This window comes from Zingiber officinale, chromosome 1A (genome assembly GCF_018446385.1).
Source record: "Zingiber officinale cultivar Zhangliang chromosome 1A, Zo_v1.1, whole genome shotgun sequence".
Classification (NCBI taxonomy): domain Eukaryota; kingdom Viridiplantae; phylum Streptophyta; class Magnoliopsida; order Zingiberales; family Zingiberaceae; genus Zingiber; species Zingiber officinale.
The window spans coordinates 9,097,873-9,125,002 of NC_055987.1; the positions used below are offsets into that span (position 1 = coordinate 9,097,873).

General features: G+C 41.3%; 2 protein-coding genes and 1 long non-coding RNA gene across 4 annotated transcripts; 1 reads left to right on the forward strand and 2 right to left on the reverse strand.

The window, feature by feature from the left end:
- Positions 1–1,409: 1,409 nt before the first annotated feature.
- LOC122017471 lies at positions 1,410–16,625 on the reverse strand. 2 transcript variants are annotated; one of them, XR_006121374.1, is made up of 6 exons: positions 16,222–16,625; positions 15,722–15,887; positions 3,404–3,507; positions 2,251–2,829; positions 1,870–1,953; positions 1,410–1,746 (listed from the first exon to the last, which is right to left on the reverse strand). It is a non-coding gene; the product is annotated as an uncharacterized LOC122017471 (long non-coding RNA). The 2 variants fall into 2 exon arrangements; XR_006121375.1 differs by lacking the exon at positions 2,251–2,829.
- A 480-nt stretch (positions 16,626–17,105) lies between these two features.
- LOC122017486 lies at positions 17,106–18,651 on the forward strand. Its single transcript, XM_042575120.1, has 2 exons — positions 17,106–17,863; positions 17,929–18,651. Exons 1-2 carry the CDS (start codon positions 17,814–17,816, stop codon positions 18,437–18,439), a joined length of 561 nt encoding a protein of 186 aa, XP_042431054.1. The 5' UTR covers positions 17,106–17,813; the 3' UTR covers positions 18,440–18,651.
- Positions 18,652–19,286: 635 nt separating this feature from the next.
- Positions 19,287–26,787, reverse strand: LOC122017479 (probable V-type proton ATPase subunit H). The gene is made up of 12 exons (XM_042575109.1): positions 26,592–26,787; positions 26,393–26,488; positions 25,178–25,303; positions 24,663–24,765; positions 24,532–24,595; positions 23,932–23,997; positions 23,736–23,853; positions 22,726–22,887; positions 21,922–22,047; positions 21,725–21,850; positions 20,489–20,668; positions 19,287–19,747 (listed from the first exon to the last, which is right to left on the reverse strand). The coding sequence occupies exons 2-12, from the start codon at positions 26,420–26,422 to the stop codon at positions 19,499–19,501; spliced, it is 1,350 nt and encodes a 449-aa protein (XP_042431043.1). The 5' UTR covers positions 26,423–26,488; positions 26,592–26,787; the 3' UTR covers positions 19,287–19,498.
- Positions 26,788–27,130: the final 343 nt, after the last annotated feature.

The window sequence follows — 27,130 nt, forward strand, 5'->3', positions numbered from 1 at the left end:
TAGCAAAAGAAATTTCACCCACCAATTAAATATGTAAAGAAAAAAAACTTCAAGAAACTTTTATCTACCCATTACAAAAGAGGAAAAAAAAGTTCTTAAAACAAGCAGACTCTTGTTTGTTTACTAACCACCAAGCATGCCCACAGGAGATTTCATGAAAGCACATAAAAACAGTTATACTTGACTCCTTTGCACAAAACCTAAAAGGGAACTGGCACTAAACAGCTGCAAATAACCTTGACATAGAAATTTATCAAAAAAAACAAAATCCAAGGTGAAAATTCTCAAAGGAAGGAGACTTATATAGATTCATTAACCACGGAGCATGCTACAGGAGAATTTCATGAAAGCACATAAATTCTATCGTACTTAACCAGATTTAAAATTTTGATCCATGCCGTAATTGATTATCAAGGATCAAAAGAATACGATTTCATTATCAAGGATCAAAAGAATACGATTTTAATATCGTATTGTGCCATACCATATTTTTTAAATATAAAATATATTAATTAAAAAAATAAAATATTTAACATAAATATTTTTTTTAAAAAAAATGAAAATAGATCGATAAATAAATAAAAATTTTATTATAATTTTTAAATTAAAATAAATGAAATATAAAATTAATTAAATAATTTTATTAGGATTTAATAAAATCTCTTTAGATTATTTCTATTATAGTTAGAAGTTGATTAAAATAATTAATCTAAATTTAATTAAAAAAATCGAAATCCGATATCACTCGCGAGCTCGCGCGACTTCAGTGCTGCCGCGGGGTTGCACGACCCCTCAGCCATGGGCGCAGGGATCGCATGACTCCTATAGCACAACCACGGTGATCATGCGATCCCTGCAACGGTCGTAGGGTCACACGACGTCTCCACGGCAGCAGTGGATGGGTTATGTAACCTCTCCGCTGCTGTTGCGAGATCGAGCGACCCCTCCGCTGCTGTCACGGGATCGTGCAACACGTCACGTCTGGTGCCAGGATCGTGCCGATGCCGATCGTCAGATAGAACGAGATGTTTCACCCATTTCAACCATCTCGACACGGCACTTTAAACCAAGATATTTAACTCCTTTGCTCAAAGCTACAAAGATACTGGTACTAAGCTAGTGCAAATATCCATAACACACAAATTTACTGAGAAAAATCTGCGATATTGAATTAAAGCAGTCTGGAACATTAAAATTTACTGAAAAAAAGAATCTGAGATATTGAATTAAAGCAGTCGGGAACATTAAAATTTATTGAAAAAAAGAATCTGAGATATTGAATTAAAGCAGTTTAAGATGATAACCAACCTTTTCTGTCTTGTGCATCAAATGTTTTATTGTTGAAATTAGCAAAAAGGCTGCACAGTGCCTGCAGTTCGAGTTTTACAAGGTAATCCATAAAACTTCAAAAAAAAAAAAATATATATATATATATATATATATATATAGAAAGTTTCTGCTGTGGTGCGTTTTGTGCGGTTCTGTGTGTATATATATATATAGAAAGTTTCTGCTGTGGTGCGTTTTGTGCGGTTCTGTGTATATATATATATATATATATATATATAGAAAGTTTCTGCTGTGGTGCGTTTTGTGCGGTTCTGTGCGGCACAAAGTATTCGCACATCCAAGCTAGTTATTTCATCTGTCTTTACCAGGAGATGCATGAAGAGCTCAGGAGATGCATCCATTGGTTGTTATACTTTTTCTCTACTCAGAACTCCGTGAACTTGTTTGCTTTATTAACTGTACACAACACAGGAAAATAACACTTGATAAAACTTAAAGTCCAATAAAATCTCTTTATTGTTAGAAACCAGATACACTAAGAAGACAAAATTAAGGAAGAAGGAATGCTAAATTTTGCACCTTGTAATAGTATTTCTTCCTTAGTTTGATAGCCAAGCGTAAACATCTTTTTACATGGATTTTCAGTATGTTGTCATTAAGCATCTACAAATATAAGATAAAAGCAGTTAAGAAGAAACATCAATAGTCAGAATAAGATTTTTAACTTTCATCAAAAGCTGGTTGGAATGGCTAGTACAATAACACTATAACATTGAGCGAGTGAGCAATCAACCCAAAGGATAAGCTCAAACGATAGCTAATTTTTTTAGCAAAATCTAAGAAAGGATAACAAGCCAATATAAAATGTGTGACCAGACAGAAAATTAGTAGCTAACCGACTAATAAAATGTTCTCCTGATAATAACTTACTAAAGAACAAATGAGCAAAAATTTAAAAACCTGTAATCAATCAATCGAGTGGGTTTCTCTCATAATCTTTTGGCGGCTGATGATAAGAATTCCTGCAACACAGAAGACCTGTAATCCATTGTCACTGTTTCTTGTAGATACAGATAAACTGCAAGGTTGCAACTGATCAGTTCCGGCCCAGCAACAGCACTAGGAAGACCACAAAATGGATGGAGTGAAATAGACTTTGCCCCGTTGCTGTTCTGTCCAACTGATCATAATCATTTTAAGTTTTCTTTTACTATTTCCAGAGAAATTATCTCCACCCAAATCATTTCTAAGTTGTAAAACTAATGGTTCCAGGCAATCTTTCTCAAATTTCTCACAAAGAGCTCAGAGATTCTTGAACATTAATTATAAGCAGCATTGTCGGTACTTATTCTGGCACTGACCAATTCTGTTGATGTACCAGAGTTATTCTCACTTGTAGCTTCTAGTTGCTTATCACTATTGTCTTTAGATAGCGTCCTTACATCCATGACTTTGGATCCAACAACAAAAGCAAGGTTACCTGTTCCAATGCTAGAGTGCATCATTTGGCATTGCTTAACTAAATCCTTATACCATTCCCTGTAATGTATTGGCCATATTACACAATGCTCTAATTTTCAACCACCGGAAGCGATTAGCATGAATGCTGCATAAATAGCAATCTGACCGTATCTTTATGAAAAAGAGGCACATGATAGATTATGATCCTAGAAAGTTGTTTGATATTCATATGTTTGAAGAACACCATGAATTATAAATAGATTTTAATAACAACCACATTAGCACCCCTAGATACCAAATATGGACTGGATGTTAGAAGTAAAAAAAAAAACAATTTACACCAACGATGCTACAGATTCATGGTTTTCCATCGAACTCAAAATTTACTTTTAAGATAGTCAAACTCTACAAACATGAAGCTCATTTAGTTGAAAATCAGGAGACAAGATAGTGCATCTGACTATGAAACAAGTAGATTTGTCAAGTTTGCAGAATATCAAAACAAGTTTATAATACTAACGAGTCTTCCTGTCTCTACAGAATTTCAAGGCTATTAGTTTTAGCCTTCAAAACTTAGATCTTAAAAGTTAAAACTGAAATCATGCAAAACAGTCTAACAATCATATCAGTAATATCTAACCAAACAATGTACCTCCGTGTCATCCTTAGCTGCTTCCTATTTTCAGTAGTGCTGTTAAAAGTATAACAACCAAGAAGAAATTCCCATACTTCTGCTCTTATAGATGGATCTACACCCTGCTCTTTCAGAAGGAAAGTAAAATACGAGGAGTCATAGACTGCGCCAAAAGCACCAGTACATTGTATTAGAATAGACCAATTTAGGTCTATTTGCATCAATCATGTACATGTAGGGAGGAAACTAAGTAAATCATTAGTTATGCATTCGGATGTACACCACCAAGTCCAGGGTTTCATCTTTTCATGCATGATATAAAGCTAAAAGTAATTCCTTTTTACATGCCATGCATGAAATTAACATAGCAACCCTAATTTATCAACTGTCAACGGTTTCCTTGTTTAAATTTTGTTCCTACATATACAAAGCTGCAAGGCCAGAAAATGTGAAGAATTCAGAAGGAACCATAAGCTTCAAGAATGAAAGAATTACACATAATTTTACTAAATGCATGCCCAAGAACTTACCCCTAGGATAATCACTTTAAGCACTTTCCGGAAGCCAACAACCAACTCATTGCTATCAAAAATGTTTGCCACTTTTCTAGATTAAGTATTTTGTTTCTCTGCATCATAGAAGTTACAGGAAAAAAAAGTACTTTCACCAGTTTCCTATAAAATAGTAGTTGATGCGGCGATAAAGGGGGCCCATCGAGCATGAGTCAAGGGCGAAGACAGTAGCCAGTGGGGAGGTCAAAGTCAAGGAGGTCAATGCCAGAGAACCAACGGGCTCATCAAAAAATGAGCCGAGCGGAAGTCGATGTCAACTGTCTATCGGGTTCGAAGTGTCCGATCGGCTAACAAGTTCATCGGAGTAGATTGCTCATCCAGCCCGGATCACTACAGCAAATGCTCATTAATGCCAAAAGGAGCACTCAGGCGACCGAAACGCCTGTCTAGACGGACATGAAACAATCTACTGAACCGAAGTGCTACGGAGAAGAGCGGCGGAGATCGACCGGGCGGGGATTCTCGATCGAGCGGCTCCCCGGCTCGACCAAACAGTGGGACCCTTCCCATATCTCGTAATATCCCTCTGGGAGATAATGCTACGGACAATAGGGCAAGGTCAACAAGCAAATCGCACGACAGAAGTTTCTACTGTCATGTCAAGGATTTGCACGCCCTGTTAAGGTATGATGTCAAAGATACTTTTCTAACATATCTTTTCATAGGACGGTTGGGAAAACGTGTTCGCGCTTTGAGGAGCGTGCACGTCGCCTACTATAGCACTATATAAAGAGGGTGTCCATGCACCGGCGGAGGTATGTGTTATTCGTTATTTGCACTTGTGCTTTCATTGTGACTACGTTACTCCGCCTTCTTTCTACTATTCTGGTAATTAACTTGAGCGTCGATAGGCCAACACCGGGGACCCCTTCCCTAGCCCGGCATTGACGTTCTATGTGTTGCAGATCGAAGTGGAGTCTTCACGAGGTCAACAGAGGAGCCGCATCCCCAGCCAGCCTTCTTCAGGATTTTCGAACAGGATCATATTGGCGCCGTCTGTGGGAACGTAGCCGGTATCCGAGACATGAAGATGGAGGACGTTGAACGACTCACGATGGTGACATTGACAAAGGAGGAATTAGACATGCTAATACAAGGCCAAGTAGCAAAGATTGTGGAGCAACAATAGCAGGCGATGGCCGAGCGACACGTAAATGAGCTCGTGGCGTTAGCAGCGGGACAGCAGGCCGGATACAGAGACCGAGCGAAAAATATATCTGTTCGGGGGCAAAACAAGAAGCCAACCGGCACATGCAGGGATGCGTCAAATGCGTCGATCCCCTTTCACCAAGCATTGCTCCATACCCCTTCGAAGGAACAAGGTCAAGCGGATAAAGAGCAAGGATCTTCTTCGGACGACGCACCTATACAAGAGTGACGGAAGGGAAAGGCACCAAAGGTTGATGATGCCCCAGAACAAATCAACAGGCAATTCTCGAAAGAGATCGGACGACCCACTACCACCCCATTACACTCCATTGACGATCAGAGAGTACAATGGAACGACCGACCCAGAGGATCATCTGACTAGGTTTGATAACACGGCCATTCTCCATCAGTATACAAATGGGGTGAAGTGACGGGTCTTCCTTACCACTCTCTTTGGATCGACACTAAGGTGGTTTAGGCGCTTGCCGATCGGATCAATCCGCAGCTTCAGCATTTTGCCGGCAGTCACTGCTACCAGAAGACGAACGTTAACTTGTTAACTCTGAAGCAAGGGCCCAAGGAGGCACTGAGAGCCTATATCAAGAGGTTCAACCAAATAGCCAAGGAGATCCCATCGGTTTCTATGGATTTATTAGTAAGTGCCTTCTCCAAGGGACTTTCAGAGGGCAAGTTCTTTCACTCACTCATCCGGAGGTTGCCGAAAGACTTCGACCACCTGCTCAAGCATGCCAGCAAATACATCAATGTGGAGGAAACCCAGGCGGCACGAAGGAAGGAGGCACCCGCTGAACCTACCGCCGCCCCTGAAGGACGGCCGAACATAAGCCATCAACCACCAAAGGGCCCCCGAGTGGGAGTAGCACAGCCGCACCAAGAGCCCCAAACCCATGCCGTACAGCACGTAGCAACAGACCGGTCGAAAGCTATAAAAGGTAGGCCTTGGACATCGTTGTTTTGCTCGTTCCATTAATCGGCGACATACAACACTCGAGACTGCTACAACTTGAGGCCAATTTCAAGCTGACCGCCTCCTCCAAGATATCGTCATCGGTCTCCATCTCTCAATTAGGATCATCGACGCCGATCAGACGGGCGGCGCGAAGAAGAAAGAACAGCGATCGAGCGGCGTCCGTCAGCCTCAACGGAGAAGTAACACAAGTCCCGCCCAAGTTTCGGCTGAGCGGACTAAACTCTAGGCTCGAGAGGAGGAAAACCGAAGCAATGTCGCTTGGGTAGAAATTGAAATGATCATCAAAGGGCCAACCGACGGTGATTTCAACCGAGCAAGGAAGTTGCACGCCCGACGACTGGAGATACATGTTGTGCGATGTAGCAAAGAGAAGACTGAGGGACCATAGATCAATTTTGGCCCTCGGGACCTAGAGGGAGTGGAGATCGCTAACGACGATGCCTTGATCATCAGAGCGGTAATAGCTAATTACACTATTATTTGTGGATACAAGTAGCTCGGTGAATATCATATTTAAGAAGGCGTTCAACCAACTGCAGATCAACCGGAGGTTCACAGGCAATGAAGTATTTCTGATTGGCCAAGCTTGCTAGCCATATCGCTCGGAGAGGAGCCTCTCAAGAGGACGAGGACCACAAACTTTATTATGGTTGATGCATCGTCTGCCTACAATGTAATATTGGGATGACCGGCCCTAAACGAGTTCCGAGCCGTAATGTCCACCTTTTGCTATAAGATTAAGTTTCCAATGGACAATGTGATAGGCGAAGTCAAAGGCGACCAATTGGCCGCTCGGTGGTGCTACATCGAGATAGTCGAGTCAGAGGCAAAGGCCGCTCGAAAGACTCAGCGTTTGGAGGTGAACACAATCATGGAGGAACCGCCGGCGTGGGTCTACGATGAAAAAGAGGAAGTTCAGATCCATCCCAACCGATCGGAAGCCACAACATTTATCACCGCCGACCTAACAGATGAGAAGAAGGTAGAGCTGGTCGCCCGCCTTAGGCAAAACCATGACATGTTTGCCTGGTCAACTCACGAGCTCTCGGGCATCTCGTCGAGCGTGGCTCAGCACGAGCTTCACATCCGACCAAATGCTAGGTCGATAAAACAAAGGAAGAGGGACTTCAACTCAGAGCAGAATCAGATCATCCGAACGGAAACAGAAAAATTACTAGAGGCGGGTCACATCCACGAAGTTCAATTTCCGAGCTAGCTGGCCAACGTGGTGCCAGTTTCCAAGCCGGGCAACAAGTGGCAAATCTGCATTGACTTTTGCGAGTTAAACAAAGCTTTCCCGAAGGACTTCTATCCCCTATCTCATATAGATCAGATGGTGGACTCCACGGCGAGTTACGAGCTGATCTGCATACTTGATGTGTACCAGGGCTACCATCAGGTGCTGCTAGCCAGGGAAGATCAAGAGAAGGTCAGCTTCATTACGGCCGACGAGACCTACTACTACAACGTAATGTCGTTCAGATTAAAGAACACCGACGCTACTTATCAAAAACTGATGAACAAGGTGTTCCAATGGCAGATTAGCCGTAATATGGAGGTATATGTCGATGACATCTTGATAAAATCTCTCCGAGCCGCTGACATTTGCGCAGACGTCGAAGAAACCTGTCGAACCTTGAGGATGTACAGAATCAAGCTGAACCCAAATGAGTGTCTGTTCAGAGCAAAAAGCGGTCGCTTCCTTGGTTATATCATCACTAAATGGGGAATCGAAGCAAATCCGAGCAAACTGAAGGCGTTGTAGGACATGCCCCCGCCCCGCAACTTGAAGGAGGTCCAATGGCTGACCGGACAGATCACCGCATTACAAAGATTTATCTCCAAATCGTCCGACCAAGGTCACCCATTCTTCAAGATTTATCTCCAAGTATGAAAGGAGAGGGAAATTTTATTAAAAAAAAATTTTGATAAAATCTTTCCTTTTATGTTTTTATCCACATGGTTTTTTAAAAGAGAATTTTAAATTTTAAAATCTTTCCTTTTATAGATTTTCTATAAAGGATAAAAAGAGAGATGAGGTATCTTTCCTTATTTGTAGTTATCTATAATGTCAAAGAAAATTTTTAATTTTTGACAAAACTTTCCTTTTTTATAACCATGATATAAAAGGAGTTTTATTTTAAAATTTTTATCTTTTATAGATATCCATAAAAGGATTTAAAAAAGAGAGATTTTAATTTATAAAACATTCCTTTTATAGCTAACCACAAAAGGGATGTTTAAAAGAAAGATTTTAATTTTTGTTTAAAATCTTTCCTTGTTTGATTTTACAAGAGGCGGCCGACCATATAGAGTAATTAAAGGAAGTTTTATTTTTGTTATAAAACTTTCCTTTTTTGGATACACCAAGGAATATAAAAGAGAGGGAGAGGGTGCCTTCATGAGACACAACTCTCTTCTATTGTTCCTCTCTCTTTTCTTTTGCTGGCCGACCCTCTCCTTTTCTCTCTTCTCCTTTGATTTCCACTTTGTGGTCGACGACATCTATTCCTCTAGGAGTCTTGGTGGCCGGTTACTAGGAGGAGAAGAAGAAGAGAAAGGAGGCTCTTTTGTCTAGATCCCTTTGGTGGCTGAAGCTTGGAGAAAGAGGAGAAGGCTTAGGTGGATTTCTTCTTGGTAGATCGTCACCCAAACGACGTCCAAGAGAAGGAGAAGAATTCAATAGAAGATCAAGAGGTTTTTGTTTACAAAGAAAGGTATAACTAGTTGTCTTATTCCGCATCATACTAGTTTTTCTTTGTATGGATTTTGAAATACTAAACACAAGAGGCTAACGATTCTAAAAAATCGATTTTATGTTTCGATTTTTGTATTTCTTTTGTTTTTCGAACTTGTGATTCGATTGTTCTATTGGTTAAACCTAGGGTTACTATAAGGAGATTAAATATTGAATTTCGTTGAAAGACATTGTCTAGGAAGTGGTGGATGATCTCATACCCAAGAAGGCCTAGTGCCTCGCCATGTTTAACCTCGAAGCCGATCTTTGAAATAAATATTTAATCAACTTTGTAACATGGGTGGATTTGGATTAATAATGTTAAGCATCGTTTGCGATCCAAGTCTAAACCTCTAAGAACAGATAAGTTGAACTTGGAATCAATAATGTTAAGTTCTGTTTGCGATTCCAAGTTTAATTTATAAATAACATAATAGGTTGCTAGGAAAGGTTTGGGACTTATACAAAAAATTTTGTACAGGGGAACTAGTACGATATTCCGAGTAGCAACCATCAATTGACGGCTTAAGTGCATTAGATCAGAGGACATTGAGTACATCTTGCAGGAGGTTCATCAAGACTCCTGCAATAGCCATCTGGGCGGCGGATCACTGGCCCGCAAGATCTTGCTGGCCGGATATTTCTGGCCACATTACAAGATGACACCGCTCGGACGGTGACCACTTGTCTGTCCTGCCAAAAGTATCAGAATTTCCCGCACCGACCTACTGAAGAGTTGAAAGCATTTGTCGTGTCTTGTCCATTCGACTAGTGAGGTATGGACATTGTGGGACCATTTCGGTGACTGGACAACGAAGACTTCTACTCGTCGCGGTAAATTATTTCTCAAAACGGGTGGAGGCCGAGCCGCTCGCCAAGATAGCCAAGCGCATAGTTAGCAAGTTCATATGACAAAACATCTCATGTCGGTTCGGCATCCCTCGTCGGCTCGTCTCGGACAACGGAAGGCAGTTTGCAGGGCACAAGCTCAAGCGTGGTGTGATAGAAATGGCATCTTGCAGGCCTTCACGTCAGTCGCCTACCCCTAAAGTAATGGTCAGGCGGAAGTCACAACAAGGAGATCCTTATAGGGTTACGAGCTCGGCTCAATCAAGCCGGGGATCAACGAACTCCCGAGCGTATTGTGGGTTTATCACACCACACCCCGAGAGGTGACCTGCATAACCCCGTTCTATCTGGTGTACGGGGGTGATGCAATGGTTCCGGTGGAAGTTGGAGTAGAGTCTGACTGGATGTAGCTCTACGACTAAGGAAACGCTGATCGAAGGCTCATGGAGCTCAACTTGGTAGATGAAGTGCGAGAAAAGACCGCCATCCGGCTTATGGCATACCGACAACGAATGAAACAAAGCTACAATTGGAGGGTGATCTTAAGATCATTCCAGGTAGGCGACTTGGTATGAAAAAGAGTTAAGCCGGTCGGCCATGTCACCAAATTAAAAGCCCCATGGGAGGACCCTATAAAGTTATTCGGAAGCTTCGCTCAGGAGCTTATTATTTACAAGATGAGAATGAGAGAGATCTCGAGCGACCTTGGAGCACAAACTATCTCCAACCCTATAGGGTCGGATGAGAGGTGCGTGGTTAAATTCAGATGCACTTGTATAAACGTATATTCTGTAATTGCGGGGGAACGATAAATAAAAACTCAAGTGTTCTAGACTCTTGCGCTGATCGGCCAAGTTAAAAGTCAAGCGGCGACTATAAACCCAAGAGTCGACAAAATCAACAGTCGAACGGTGGCTATAAACCCAAGAGTCTACGCCAACTAAAGTTGAGTGGCGACTATAAACCCAAGAGTCGACGAAATCAACAGCCGAGCGGCAACTATAAACCCGAAAGTCTACGCCAACTAAAGTCGAGCAGCGACTATAAACCCAAGAGTCGACGAAATCAACAGTCGAGTGCTATGAACCCAAGAGTCTACGCCAACTAAAGTCGAGCGGCGACTATAAACCTAAGAGTCGACGAAATCAATAGTCGAGCGACGGCTATAAACTCTGGGTCAGGAAAAATAACAGTCGAGCGGTGACTATAAACCCGAGAGTCACGACAACAGCCGAACAACGGCTATAAATTCAAGAAGAAAGTTATTGGACAGTCGAGTGGTGACTGTAAACCCCAGTTCTACTGCCGATTGGTAAATAAGATTTTCATTTAGAAAGGCAAAGAGGTCGTTCGACCTATGCTGAAATGATGAATCGGACATCTTAGTGACTAGTTACATAGAAGAGCAGAAGCACAAGATTCACACTTAGAATATATCTGCGAGTATTACAAGGCTGTAAGACAGGAAACCGGACAGTCTTATGGAGCCAAGCGAGGATGCATGGAAGGACACTTGGAACATTTAACAGAAGCTAAAAAGCGCTGAACGAGCGCGTGTCCATTGATACTTAGAAATTTTTACAAAAGATCGACGAGGATTACAAGAAGAAACTTGAAATCTAGACAGACGACTAGTCAAGATAGTCAAGCACGTCATCCAGCAGGGACTAGGTGAGCTTCTCCCGGTTTATAATCTTGTTGGTCAGCACGAGAGAGAGATAGTCATCGTCCTTCAACTGTTGGAGGGTCCCATCAATGTCGTAGTTAAAAAGACGAAGAGCCCGATCTATAAGCCTAGCGTTGAAGGGGTCGGAGCGGAGATAGTTGCGCTTGAACGCTTCAAACCGCCCGAGCTCTTCCTCTTGGTAAGTCGTGAAAGCCGCTTGGGATGCCTCCAATTCGGCTTTCAAGGAAGCTAGCTCAGCATCTTTGGCGTCGAGTTGGAGCTTCGTAGCTGCTTCCCGTGGAGATCGGCTATCCCGTTAAGCCACAGAGCAGCCTCCGCCTCTTTGAGATTTAGGGCCAAGACCCGAGCCTCTTTATTTTTGATGTCTAAGTCCTCGATGGCTCGGAGCTTCCTGGCGTTGGCAGAGTTAATCTTAGATTCAAAATGATTGGCCTGCTTGGTGAGCCGCTCAATTTGTAAGGCCTGATCGTTATTCCTACTCCTCTGCGCATTTAGCGCCTGCTCGAAGCCCATTAGCTGCTCAGAGCTCCTTTTCAGGTCGGCTTTCAATTGAGCCACCTCCGTAGTCAACTGCTTAAGGTGAGCCCGGAGGCTTCCGGATGTTCGCCCAAGGTGCGCAACTGTTGCACCTCGTGCTCTAAAAAGGTTAACCTCTGGCACATGGGCAGGCTTTCGACCCAGAACTGCAATAAAATAAACTGAGTGCCAGTCGGGAAATACGCAGACAAATATAATGATAATATACATACCCCAGTGGACTTCTGAGTATATCCGTCTGCGAGCTCCCCGGGTGAAATAGTTGCAGCATGACCCGAGCATCAGCCCAAACTTGTGCCAGCGGTCCTTGAATTCTGATTTGGTGTTCGGGGGAGCGCGGCTCGACGTTGTCGGGATGGCGTCACTCGTCTGTTTGTAGATGGATGATGATTGTTATGTGTCTTCAGCCGCCCGGACCTGATGGCTCGGAGATGGCCTGTCCTATGGACTTAGGCAAAGGGGAGAAGCGGATAGTGGACACCTGGGCGGCTGGCAAGGAGGACTGGGGTGGCGTATACGCAACAGGCGGCGTGCAAATGGTCCCCGACGGCAGCGCAAAGAGCGAAGGTGTTCGGTCGGATGATAGAGGAGTGGGAACGGCGGTGGTCCCTTGTTCGGGAAAGGCAGGAGATGAAGTCTCACCCCGCTCGGACAACGGACGTGAGGCAGCATGGGCGGGGGTATGCAGTGCAGAGGTAGCCGAACGGGACGAACCTTCCCCTCAATGCCTCTTGCGTCGTTGGATTAAGGGCTCGCCTGAGGTTGCCGACTCCGAGGGCACCGTGATCAGCAATAGTTTGACCGCTCAAGAGGGAGTTCAATTGGCGACCGCAGCATTGCTAACCGTCGCCTGGCTTCCTCCTGTCTCGCTAGCCGCAACATCACCGGTCAGATCGTCGAATTGGTCGATCGGCAGTAAGCCACGACTCTCCAGCTAGGCAACGCCCGTGGCGTTAATTGTCGTGTCAGCGAGCCTGCTTTTGCCGCTCAGTCGTGCCCTCAGCATGATTTGAGCTGCAAGAAAGGAAGAAAAATCAGTTAGATTCAAAGATGGGGAGAAAAAAGAGCATACCTAGGGTAAGGGGCAGCCGCGTGTAGATCGGGCTTAGCCCGAATACATATAAGACACTCTCCAACAGCAGTCGGTGGACATAATATTTCTGACCGGCCAGACTCGAGGCTGCTTGAAGGTAGTCCAATCAGCTTCGATATCTCTCGAGTGATGGAGGCTTCATCACTTCCATCTGCCAGGTCGAAAAGTCGGACCGAGCGAGAAAATGAACAAAAAAAAGAATGTTCTCTCCAATGCTTATTGGAGGATGACATCTTGTCAAAAAAGATGGCACCCACTCGGACTTGAAAAAGAAAGGTCCCCAGATCAAACAACTTGGGATAGTAAAAATATTGGAAAACCCTAGGTACTAAAGGGATGTCGTGCAGACGGAATAGCACAACCACGCCGCACAGCAACCTAAAGGATTGGGCACTAGTTGGTGCAGGGAGATATGGAAATATTTACACACAACGGAGAAGAAAGGGTGAGCGAAAAAGCGGAGACCGTCGCAGAATTGGTCCTTAAAGAAGGGCAAAAAGCTGTCGGGAGACAAATGGGGTCGGTCGTAAGCAGAAGGGATAGCGATTTGATAATCGAAGGGGAAACAATAAGTAAGTTTCATCTGATCGATTTCATCGCCGTTGAACTTAGACTCAGTAGAGTATACCACAACTCGGGACGGATGCAGGTGGTTGAGGAGATGCGGCCATAGAAAACAGAAAAGGAAGAAGATCAACAATGCGGCGAGAGAAGGAAAAAGAAAGCTTATGAGAAAGATCGTCGGCGATGAAGAGGAAGAAGGGAATTGGCAGACTACGTACGCAAAGGAGAAAGACGATGAAGTAGGGGGATAACGACAAATAAGGGCTTATAAACTCAATGGATGGTCGCTCTGAACCGTCCAATCGAGGGTTATAGAAATCGAAGTCGAGATCTGGCCGTGGAATTCAGAATGGTGCTTGTCACATCAACCGCGAATATCCGCCTGTCACATCAAGCTTGCGGCGGTAGAGATCAGGACACGTGGCGGCTGGCGACGAGAAAGCATTAATGAGCCTTAATTAAAAGGCATGGGTAGCATGCTCAGCCATAATGACTAGAGATTTGTACAGTCTTTCAGAAATTGGGAGGACGTCAGCAACCAATAAAAGGCGCGTGCCCAAAGAAGCGAGGAGAAGTGGAAAAATTGTTAAGTGTCGTCGCCAACCATCCCGATCGGGACAGATCTCTGCGTAAGAAATAGTTGAGTGGTGGCTCTAAACGCAAGACAATAAGTGATAGCCGAGCGGCGGCCAACTCAAGTTAGCAAGATAAAGTAGAAAGGCGACTAGGAAGATGATGTGAGCAGGTTGGCAATCCTATAATAGAGAATGTCCGATCACAGGGATCTCACTGAAGACACTGCTCGTCCAGTCAGTCGGACTTATAGCCTCCTTCGACTAGACTTAAGAGGAAGGCTTGTGATGCAGCGATAAAGGGGGCCCACCAAGCATGGGTCAAGGGCAGAGATAGTAGAAAGGCAAGGAGGTCTGCCAGAGAACCAACGAGCTCATCAAAAAATAGGTCGAGCGGAAGTCGACGTCAACTGTCGATCAAGCTAGAAGTGTTCAATCGGCTAACAGGTTCATCGGAGCAGATCGCTCGTCCGACCGAGATCGCTGAGAACGTCAGATGCTCATTATTGCCCGAAGGAGCACTAAGGCGACCGAAACGCCTGTCCGGTCGGATGCGAAACAATCTATTGAACTGAAGTACTACGGAGAAGAGCGGCAGAGATCGACCAGACGGCTGAGCAGCTCCCCCGCTCGGCCAAACAGTAGGACCCCTCTCTTATCTCGTAATATCCCTCTGGGAGAAAATGCCACTGACAATAAGGCAAGGAATAGCGCGACAGAAGCTTCTACTGTCATGTCAGGAATTTGCACGCCCTATTAAGGTATGGTGTCAAAAACACTTTCTGACATGTTTTTCATAGCACGGTTGGGAAAATGTGCCCGCACCTTAAGGAGGTGTACGTTACCTATTGTAGCACTATATAAAAAGGGGATCCATGCACCGGCAGAGGTATGTGCTATTCGCTATTTGCGCTTGTGCTTTCATTGCGATTACGTTACTCCGCCTTCTTTCTACTATTTCGGTGACTGATTTGAGCGTCGGAGAGCCAACGCCGAGGGCCCCTTCCCTGCCCAGCACTAACATTCTGTGTGTTGCAAATCAGAGCGAATTCTTCACGAGGTCAACAGAGGAGCTACATCCCCAGCCAACCTTCTTCACAATTTCAAACAGGATTAGTATTCATTAGACATGCAAAGTGCAATACAGGATATAACTAGAAAATTCAAGTTTTAAGAAGTATGATCGCTTAGTTTTACCATGCTGCATTAGAAAGTAGGGTTCCCATTTTTTGAATTTCTTGAATCAAACTATGAGACTCTTAAATCTTTAGCAAAGAAACTTATAATAGTTAAGAGTTTTCTTATGAAAAGAATGAGCTTTAGAGACCATATCTGACCCTAAAAACCTAAATGATATTGATAACCGATGGTAACAAGAGTGTAAATTTCCGTGACAATCACGCTGTCATTAGATTTCATTATAATTATATCACTCTGTCTTACTGCATATATCAGCCGTACAACTAACATCCAATGAAACTATAGATGCGAATAAAATTGCTTAGGAGCTGTTTTCTTACATAAAAATTGCTGACAAAACTGTTTTCTTTCATAAAAAAGGGCTTAGAAACTAGCGAAGACCTACCTTAGCGGGTGAGTGATTCAAGCACGGTTCTGCAATTTCTCTCACGATAGAACTGACTCGGTGGAGGCACACCATACCAGACGTGCCGCACATCCATCTTGTATCCTCTCCGTCGACAGACATTATCAACTCTCTGTATTCGTCACCGCCGTCTCCTCCTCACTTCCTGTCCACACCCAAAAACCATTGAATCCCAGGATCAAACTAATGTAAAACTAAGTCTACGCAATCATCATCCACATGACTTCCAGATCAAATCACAATCAATCAAACATCAACAGTAGAAATCAACGGATACGACAAGCAACAAGCAATGATCCCCCTCGCAACCCAAAGAACAAAATCAACGCATTGCATATCCTACGACAACCGGATTTGGATCGGCGAAAAGTCAAAAACTCCAAGGACCGCGCGATGAATCGATCCGGACAACCAACAAAAAAACGAAAGAGCGGGCAGAGTGATGGAGTGCGGCGAGCATTGGGGAGAGAAAGGCGTACCTGGAGATGGAGGGGATCGGAAAAGCATGGCACGCGGAGAAGCGATCGAGTTGTTCCATCGCCGTGGAGCGCTGCTGTTTCCTCCGCTCGAGCGTTGGTGTTTTTAATTAGGAAGAGACCGAGGGACTGGGATTTGATATTTTAATTGATAGCCATAGTTGAGTGGTCAGTTATAAGTTAATCATGTAATTTATCTTCTTAATTCACATAGGACTGATACGATCGGCGAGCGTAATCACCGTTTCCTACCGGTTATTTTTTTGTAGATGCATCTGCTATATCGATATTTCCCACTCTGATTTAATTAAATATCACTTATTATATGTAATATATATTATATCGGAACTTAGAGTATCCAATGGGCCTTGGCCACCCACGTTTTTATACGGGCTGAGCCTGCCACTTAGGCCTGTCAGCCTTAGCCTGCCGCTCAGTGCCAAGCGAGCGTGCACTCGGGACAGACACGACGCGAGTCCGCGCGCGTGTGGAAAACAAGGCCACTTGGCACGTGCGACTGCCAGAAAATTTGAACGACGGCCTTGCATGATGCGTTTGCCATGATGCCAATTTATGGCAGAAGAAAGAAGGGAAGAAACAAATGATGAGGCAGTACGTTAGTGCAGTAGAAACACTTGTCTTTGTCCACTCGCTTTTGACCCACTCACTCGGCGAAATCAAATCTAGTCATCTGGCAGAGTCGATCTATTTCGAGTCTATTTGGATTGAAGCAAACAGAACTGAAGCTTGCCGGAACAAAGTCTACGTCTAACATGATCTGTTGTCAGCCTTTTAATGGATTCTGCGTTTCTGCTTTAGGGAAATATTAAAGAGGATTGTGAGATCATAATTGTGATATATAAAAGCATCCATGTTCAGTAATCAAGTTCTCTTTTTCTCCCTTTCTCCACTTTACTCGGTCTTGGGAGATTAAAGCAAAAGCAATGAATCCTCTCCAATATCAATGTTCCTGGTTAACAATTTAGCTGGACATATCTCGAGTGCTTTAAAGTACACCCCTCTGCTCCCTGACTATGACTTTAAAATGAACTGTTGTGCTCGATGCAAAATGATCCTCTAAACTCTTGAAAGCCAAATGTTACTGATCACAGACTCACAGTGGCAGGTGAAGACATAATAATGATGGGCAGCAAAGATATAGCAGACAATAGCTTCTTCCATTCAGATGGTTGGAACTATATATTACTGAGTCCCCTCAGTGAAGAAAGCCTTCGTGATGGAACACCTTCACAAGTGTTTGTGGTTACCCCGACAACTTTGACCTCTGGGGTCATCAGACTTGACCTAGTTACACAACACCAAGGCCACTGGGCCACTGAAGGGCACCCCTTCCATTTAAATCTAAAGAAGGTGAAGGGGCACTTTTCCCACTGTCAGTTCAAAATAAGTGTTCCGACTACGGCAACAAGACCTATCTCTTCCTCATTCTCGGATGGAATCTTGCCCGATCAAAAGTATCCTCCAATAGAGAAGAGGAAGAAGGAAATTGCAGCATTGTCACTCTGGATTCTGTTAACAAGTGCAGCAGCAAAGCTGATTCCTTATCGCCATTCTGTTAACAAAAAACTCTCCCCATGTTTCTCCACTCCCTGTTCATGCAAGAGCAGAAGCACCCACAAAAAAGGTTAGTATTGGCTTGTTTTCCTCTGTTTTTGCGATGGCGAGTGAATGCAAAATTGAGCATTGCAGAAAGAGGTGGTATGGAAGAGTGGTGGAGTTCACAATTCTGTGGAAGACTGCATTGAAGTCTTCGCCGCCGCAGAAGCCTGGAGGAATCCATGGAAAGTACTCCGCCAAGGAGAAGCTGAGCAGGTGCACCTCCCTCAAGGTGGCTACTTCCTTCACTAGAGTGTGCCTTTGCGTTCCAATCTCTTCCTACAACGAGGTGTTCCGAGCGGACATCCCGCCGAGGAGGAGCTACAGCTACGCTCGGTCGAAAACGTTGGCGCAGGTGCCGTCGGAGAGGAGTGGGAGCACAAGAACGTCGGTTGACGGGCGGAGAGTGTTCAGGGGGAAGTCGCTGACGGATGACATTCTGATGAGGAGGTTTGTGGTGGAAGAGGAGGCTATGATGCAGATGAGGAGGAGGAACCAGATGGACTTCATGAGGAAGAGGAACGCCATGAGAAGGAAGAAGATCGGGCCAAGTCCTCTGAGTAGGATGGTAATGGCTGAACCAGAAGAGGAAGAGAAGCTGTAGCTGCTGTCTTTGTAGCAGGTGCAACAAGTGTTTGATCCTGTGGCTGCTTTTCTACGAGAGTTCTTCATTTGTTCATGGTATTTTTGTTTGTGGGAAATGGAATGCTTGAACCATGTGGAAAAGACGGAAATTTGGCAGAAGATATGATCGTTAGATCTCTTTCTTTCCTTGTTTTTTTACCTCTCTCAATCTCTGATGAAGTTAGTTTTGGAGATGAGAAAATGTCCGGCTGTTTTTTTTTTAATTCCTTGATTTTGGGGCAGTGAATCCACAAGAATTGTCTGGACAGTTTGCCGACAAGCAAAAAAATCTGCAATTGAGGACAAGAAAATAAATTGGCCTAGAAATCATGTTATTAGAAGGCCTACATCAGAAGTTTGGAGTATTTGAACAACGACAAGCAAAAAAATCTGCAATTGAGGACAAGAAAATAAATTGGCCTAGAAATCATGTTATTAGAAGGCCTACATCAGAAGTTTGGAGTATTTGAACAAAAAAAAATATTGGCTCATTGGATTCACAAATTATGAGTTTGACAAGAGCAAACTGTTAAAAAGACCATGAATAAACTGGTGGTGGCAGTTATTTATGGTCTTTTTAATAGTTTGAACTGTTAAATGAATGATTGAAGGGATCACAATGGGACCAGGAAAATCTAGAGAAGAAAAAGTATAGAACATATATGACAATGCTATGGAAGAAACAAGTTACCGCTCAACATATTGAAAAGAATGGAGAACAGGTTAATTTAAAATATATATATAGTCAATTGAAATGAAAAACAAGAAATAAGGCAGGGCAAGTACAGAGCCATTACCTAAGTAAGCTATACCAAGGAATCAAAAACTGAATAACACACATAAAAAAGTGTTTATTTCTTGTCTCCAAATACAATACTCCAGCATTAAAATGGAGTTTTCAATTTATTACGCAAAGCAAGAAACGGCAATGCATACCAATCCGAGGAGAGGAAGGCACCCGGAAAGAGAAAAGCAGTACTCTTTGCACTCATTTACCATAATATTTCAACAATAGGATTCCACTGTAGGGAATATTAACTTAAGCCTGCAAAAAACTAGCATATTTGGCTCCAAGAAAAAGCCTTTGGATACATAGAAGGGCGTTCTTTGTCACCTCGGTATTTTCGTGATTCATAAGCTTCATCACCCGATCCTTAGCCTTCAGGTCAGACACGATGATTCTTCCAGCAGGATGATACTGAATAAACTGAGACAGATCATAACATGCAACAGCAAGTGCCGTAGAATCAGAAGAAGTATCAAGGATAGTGACAAGGACACGCAGAACCTGCACACAACATGATCACAGAGTAAAGTTCTGGTCAGAGTTCTACCATATTTTTACCATACCATATTTTTACCATTCACGAATATAGTACAATTTCAAATCTTCAACAGTGTTTCTAAAAACTCTTTTTATTCAATAAGGCAAAAATACAAAAGTATCTGGTGATATGAGAAAAAAGACCAAAGTTTAACTACATTAGATGCCTCATATTAAGTCATGAACAGGTTGTTTTTAAACAAAGTTTTTGCATTCTATCACAAAATTAAGCAATCGGGAATAGGACCTGAAAATTTAATGATAGTTTTAATTTAGTTAAATGGAAGTTTCGCCCCACCCTTACTAACATTGTAATCAAGATTTTATTTTTCATGTTGGAAAACTAAAGCTGTTGTTTTCCCAGGATGGAGTTTGCTGATACAAAAAACAAACCATGGATGCCATATGGAAGACCCTTTTCCTTTCTCATCATTTCTACAATGATGATCTTACACAATAGCAATACTAACTTTGATTGGAGTCTCAGCAATAGCTAAAAAAAAGGCAACAGCAATTAGAAACATGATATATGGATGTCTTGCTAATAAAGAAGCATCCTTCATGCACAAGCCCCTTGTCCGCAATAAGTTTAAAGGAATAGTATAACCACTAAACCAAGATGCTTTCGCTTAATGTGGGCGAGCATGTAATTAGATCAAGGGTCTCATGAATCTTTTCTGAAAAGTAGATAGGAGCATAACTTACCTGGAAATCATTTTCTTCAAAATTTGTAATATTCTCTCTCCAGAAACCTGGGTCCTTGTGCATAGGATACCAATCAAGATGACCCAAAAGGACTTCCTGCTTATACTTGTCAAAGGAACTCAAAGTTTTAATATGTTCTTTAAGTCCATCTTCCAATTGATTCAGTGCGTCTAATAAATCCTAGATAAAAAAGAAGTATATTGTTAAAAGCAGCACATCACAAACATAGAAACTTAGCATCAAAGTTAGCTAAATGAATAAGTACAAGCAACAAATGTTTAAAATTCCAGACCATACCATACCGAGTAATAAGGAGTAATATCAGGCCCAAGCAAAAGAGAATGAGGACCACCATTTTTCAAAGGATCCACAGTGAACAATGGTCTTAGTGTTAATATGGACTGGTTTGATAACCCTAGTGTCCAGGTCACTTAAGCAATAAAAAATGAATAGTAATTGCATTTATTTCTCTAGTGTTGTTATTGGTGGTGTGGTTTCCAAAGATGTGTTGGTTCGACAAATAACAATGATCAACATAGGAATATTACTTTATAAACCAGTAGAAAACAAGAAGGGAGATTTTATGTGTGGATGATTACAATATCCAACTCCATAAGAAATTGCTATAAAAGTGTAGGCATAAAACAAAGTATTGACATCAAATGGTAGCTCACTCAATGTCAAAAATGGTAATGGTGGAACAAAAGTAAAAAAGACTGGCGAGTCTGGCAACAGTATAATGAGTCTTGGTGAGGGGCGGATATATATGGTGCACAAGGATCACTAATCACAGCATTGATTTACCAGATTAGTTGTAAAGGAATTTTCCACCACTAAGCACAATGATAAAGACTAAATCATTTTCATTGCCATGTAGTCTCTTGGAATGAACTAAATTCCATAGAGGTGTAAATGGTGGTTATACTTACAACCATTTCCAAGACGTGTGAGCAATACAAATATATAAATTGGTTGATTTTATAATAGCTCGAACTTAACATAGTATTAGAGCAAGCAGCAGTGGTAGGTTGGGGTTCAAACCCACCTATATAAAAAAAATATATCTAATCAATTCATGTATGAAGAGGTTGAGGTCAATCATGTTAAGTATCTCGCTCACACATGACATGTAGTGTAAGCAATACAAATATATAAATTTGTCAATTTCCTAATAGATTGAGCTTTTGTGACAATTGGTTAGCCATTCAACTTTAACAAAAGGATTAGAAGTGTAACCTCATCACTCCAGGCCTGAGCTTTTAGAGACTGGATGATCTGTGGTAATCCAAGATCAATCATCTGTGCCCCACATGCTGGTTTTGGCAGCAAATTTCGCAAGGTTAACACAATGACCCTCACAACCTGGACAGTACAGACTGTTGAAATTTTTGCCATATTAGTTTGAAGACTGAGAAACTTTAGCAGAATTAAACCTTTTCTTTGGTTGAACCTTTTGCAACCTCCACAAGCCTTGGCATAACCCTAGTAGTGGCCAAGTAATCCACCGCTGGATCATAATAGGACAAGAGCCAAATACAAAGGCAAGTTTCATAAAGAAGCTGCAAACACAAACATTGACTTCAGTATTTAACATACAAGAACATAGGTTGAATGCATTGGCAGAAAAAACAGTGCACATTTTAAATTGTAATAATGAGCCTTAACCTGTGGGATAAACCAAACTGACCATGGCAGCTCAAAGTAATCCTACACCATACCGGTCAAGACAAGCTAATGAAGAAAGAAAACAAGAAAAGCATTCTCTTTTATAATATTTCCTTTGTTCCAGCTAAACCTATAACAATTTTCCTTTGTCCATTTAGTTAAGTATTTCACTTTTGGATACATATAATAGAAAGAAGATTTTTTATGCATGTACCCTTGAACACACATGATAAAAAAAAACAAATAAAAAACTGAGTTAAATATTTTACAAATTGTTGCAACAAATTTGATGAAAATGCCACAATAAATATTGAATATTACATGAATATTACTAAACTATGCAATAAACTATAAAATATGCTAATTGTATCTAGCATAAAAGTTATGTCAGAGGGTATACCCAAAGAAATTTGTATTTTGCTAAATTCAATGACCAAAAAGAAATGTTGCAAAAGTTAAATGTTAACAATTACAAGAAAGGCATAAAAGAAGACTACTGCAAGTTGAACGCAACAAACTATCTAGGTGATTATTTTAAAAAGAAATAGTATAAATAAATAAAATTACTTGACCTGGATGGACTGCTGATTCGATGCCGGTGAAATCAAAGGAACTAGCAATTTAACACCATCTGCTTGAACAAATGAAACCCTCACGGAGGGTTCTCTCAGCAAATTGGATAGGCAATTTATAGCCAAAGGTATAGAACAAGTTGGATGAGATGGATTCTTCAGCTGAAATATTTGCTTAGTTCAGATATATTAGAAGTTCCAAAATTGGGAAACAGAAGTTCATAAAATATCAAGTTATCACTACTTCAGCACTGATATGAAAACATGTTTCAATCAGTTAAGCAAACAACACTATAAATATAAACTGATAGGGGAAAATATAAAGATATGAAGCAGTTTGCCCACCACAATTTCTTTATTGGTTCATAAACTTTTATCCCCTCAATTACTCAATTTCTTCTCCATATCCACTGCTTACATGATTTAAAGGTTGCAACATGTGCCTTCTACTAGATCTCATGGCCGTTGAGCTCCATGGCATCATGGATTAGCTTCTTTTTAGTGTCAAAGGGATAGTTGCTGACACTAGTGAGGTAACAAGGTCATGGGAGTTGACAGGGAGGAAGAGTGTCACGTCGATGATGTCCAAGGAGAGGCTGGACGAGGCATTGGTTGCAATGGGGAGAGTTGAGTTGCAAAGCCTTAATACAAAGGATGGTGGTAAGGAGGTAGGAGCAACATTGATATAATTTCTAGTTTTTAGGGGCACATTAGGAAAGCAGACTTCCTACCACTTCTAGGAGGATAACTATAAAGAATGGATGTCCTGCTGAACTTTTGATTTCCTCATTGTTTTTCTAGGCAAACAAGAACTGGATGATCTGTCCACTGTAATGTCCACGATTCATCTATGGACTTATTTTAATCAATGTAAGTGTAATTCAAACCAACAGCTCCGATAGTTACAGTACATAAAAAAAACTTCAAAAACAAAAACAAAAAAAAAGTATGCGTCAAGAACAAAAACAAAAAAACATGTGAAAAATTGCAATGAGCACAGAGAGCTTTACCTGAGAAGAGAGCCAATCAAGTTGTCCTTTTAAAACATCGTTCAAAGTTGAGATCTTGCTTTTTGAATGTGAGGGTTCTCCAGTTGTAATGTGGCCATCACGAGCTTTCGGTCGAATACTAAAAGGAGAATTAACTAAATGCTTCCATGCTAAACTATTAATGAGTATGTGTGCCAATATAGGAGTTTGATTTTACCTTACAACAAGAGTCAATATTTTACAACACTTCTCTTGTATGAACCAATTTCCTTCCCCAAGCCATCTGAAAGATTGGAAGAGTTTGTGAATAAACTAAGGTTGATATCAGTAAAGAAAATAAATCTTCACATAACAAGAATTAGCACTGTAAGACAATAATCATTCACATAGAAGAACAGAAGATCATGGGAAGTGGAGTTGTTTTCAACGAATAGAAAATATTGCAAACATTTGGGCATACCATTGTCAGTGACATAAAAGAAAGCAAATGAAGCTAGAAGCATCATATCCATCAAAATCTAATTGGTATTGACATGAGATATCATGAATACAAACTACACAAAAAAATAAGAACTGCATTGGTAGACAACATTTTCACCATCGAACTCACTACAACCACAACATAAAGACACTCTTCATAAAATAATCCTGTAAAATACTAATTAGATGAACTCCTTCTCAATCAAAGGTCCCTCAAGATCATTCAACAGGATTTCAGAAGGATATAAGTAGTTCCAACTGTCAACCTAAAAGATGAAATCAATCACTATTTTCCTAGACAAGGACTGGTGATACCAGAATGCTATCAAAAACTTAACTTAAGAAAGGATGGTAAATATCTTCACTTGCTTGGTGAAAAAGTCCAACCCGCTTTGGATTTGCTGCAAAGAACAGAAGGAAATTTATTAAGATGTTTAACATGAAAGGTCAAAATATACCCTCTCTTACCTCTAAGCATTTCATCAATAAGAGCAAGCACATACTCCACTGTCTCTTCCTTCGATATGTCACATAAAATGTTGGTGAATAGTTGCACATAAGCAGGTCCGTCCTGTAAAATTTGAAGGTTTAAATCGATGCTATATGTAATTAATCACATATTTTCTTTCAAGGCTCATTACAATTTTAAGTGTTCTAAGTTAAAATAATGAATAGATATTGCAAATTCTGAAGTTGCGCCATGTGGAAACAGCCTAAGCTTAGCCTTGTCCAACTCAGGATATGACAGGAAAATAACTGGAAGTAGTTTAATACACAAGAAAGAAAGAACAATACTGATATCAATTTTCAATTAGATATGTGGACATAGAATTATGGTTCAATAAATGAAAAGGAAAGGAGAAGAACAATTATTCAATGTACAACAGACTGAGGTCCACAGTGAAACATAGAACTTCAATGCAAACATGCAAAAAATGTCACCAGTGAAAGAGTATAAGAAAAAAAAAAAAACTGATACTTACATCATCAAGTAAAGAAGCTTTTTGGCTATCAGATTTTTTGTCATAGCGCCTCAATAACTGAAGATGTGTACCAGTAATGAGCTTAGCAGACATGTAAGTTTCCCATGGTATGTCTCTCTGAAGAACCTTCAAATACACAAGGTTAAAAAAAGTGTCAGTTTTGTTCCTGTACCAGTGCTATAATACTGCTACATGAAAGATATACCATCAGAGATTTGTACATTGCATTACACCTAAACAAGCCAACTAACATTGATAGGAAGAGAATATTGCAAGTGCTATTTAATGTAATTAGATAAATGCAACAAACAGTTCTTAAACTTTTGAAACAGATAACTAAGTTTCAAGGAAAAAAATGCAGTCTGACCATCAATGGGTTGTTAGATATTTCACTGTGTCTTTCTAAGAAAACTATATATTATTATTTCATTTGTAAGGTCAATTCAGTTAAGCCTTAAAAAAGTTTCCTAGTAGGCATTGCCCATTGGAGCTTATATCCTCAATCTAAGCAGGTGTGTTTCCATTTGACATCAAAGAGTTCTTATTTTTATCAACAAGATTTCATATAATTTTGAGTTAATCATGAAAATCAAGCATTTCCATTATCCAAATCATCATATGAGTGGAATATATATGTTATGTTCTCATAATTAAACATGTCTAAACATTTCTATCGTTATATAGGAATTAACATAGAAGCATCTCAATAGCCCATTCATCCATGGTGTTAAATCAGCAATGCTTTTATATCCTAAAATTTAGCCGTAAAAAATCACTATGGAATCCCTATAAAGCAGATTGTCTTGAATTTCAAAGGAACAATAATGCAAGCACAGTTTCCAGCATCAGACTACATTTTTATTACCGGTCTAACCGAATCCCTGTGGGAGTGACTATTTCGAGATGAATTAATACGTATATCAACGCAAACATTAGATCAGTCAGTCAATTGGACCACTCTTAGATCCATCTTTCAAAACTAAAAAAAAAGGACACTAGGGAAAGCAAAGAAAGAAGTGAAAACGAGAGAATTTGATTATTCACTAGTTCAATCAAATCTTAGTTTTCAACATTTGAATGAAATATCGATTTTCGTTTTCCGACCTCAACAAAAGCCCTAATTTCGAACGGGTCACCACAATCAAATAGAAATCACGTACACTACCGGGAAAAACAAGAGCAGAAGGCGCAAAGTTACGATCTTAGATCACTAACCTCCTCCGTCGTCAAGTAAGCAGGAGCCATCGAGAAGAATGGCTTTTACAACAATATAGGACGGATTTATTCCACCAGACTCCAGTAACTATGAATCTAAACCAATTGAAGATTAAAGAGTTGAAAAGAAATCCGATCCAACGCAGGAATCAAATTCCAAAACATCAAGGGAAAAAAAAAGGAATTCTGCTGTACAGACCGAATCGGAATTACGGTTGATAGAATTGATGTTTGGGAATTGCGCTTCCCTTTAGGAAGACCTCTACAAGCAACGCAGTTCGCGCACGGGGAGTCTCCGATCGATGGAAGAACCAGAGCGAATAAACGGGCGTAGTTTGTCAGGAGCCTGTCAGATTCGAAACAGGAAACAGCTTCCCTCTAACGCTACCGAGGACGGGCACCGATAGTTTGGCAAGTGTGTGACGGATTCGGTTGGACGGTGTTAACCGTGTCACCGGTAGAACGATAAAATTTATACTCAATAATAACAGCGCCAGCTGTTCTGTGTTTGAAGACGTGCATTCCTGTCGTCGTTTGTTTTATCGAAATAATTTCACATATTTCTCTTCTCAGATTTTATTTGGAAATATTAGAAACTAATAAAAATAAGAAATGATCCGGTGATGACCTAGGTGGGCCCACCGTTGAGGAGGTTCAACATTCGGATGACCGTCAAAGTCAAAAGGCGGTCAGCTAAGAAACTAGTCGAGCCGAAGTCCTCATAAGACGAGCGGCAGG

Coding starts and splice junctions, on each gene's coding strand:
- LOC122017486 (XM_042575120.1), top strand. CDS start 17,814: ATGTTTCTCCACTCCCTGTTCATGCAAGAGCAGAAGCACCCACAAAAA. Junction 17,864..17,928: donor CAGAAGCACCCACAAAAAAG/GTTAGTATTGGC, acceptor TGAGCATTGCAG/AAAGAGGTGGTATGGAAGAG.
- LOC122017479 (XM_042575109.1), bottom strand. CDS start 26,422: ATGGCTCCTGCTTACTTGACGACGGAGGAG. Junction 24,766..25,177: donor AAGCTTCTTTACTTGATGAT/GTAAGTATCAGT, acceptor CAAATTTTACAG/GACGGACCTGCTTATGTGCA. Junction 22,888..23,735: donor TTGATTGGCTCTCTTCTCAG/GTAAAGCTCTCT, acceptor CAAATATTTCAG/CTGAAGAATCCATCTCATCC.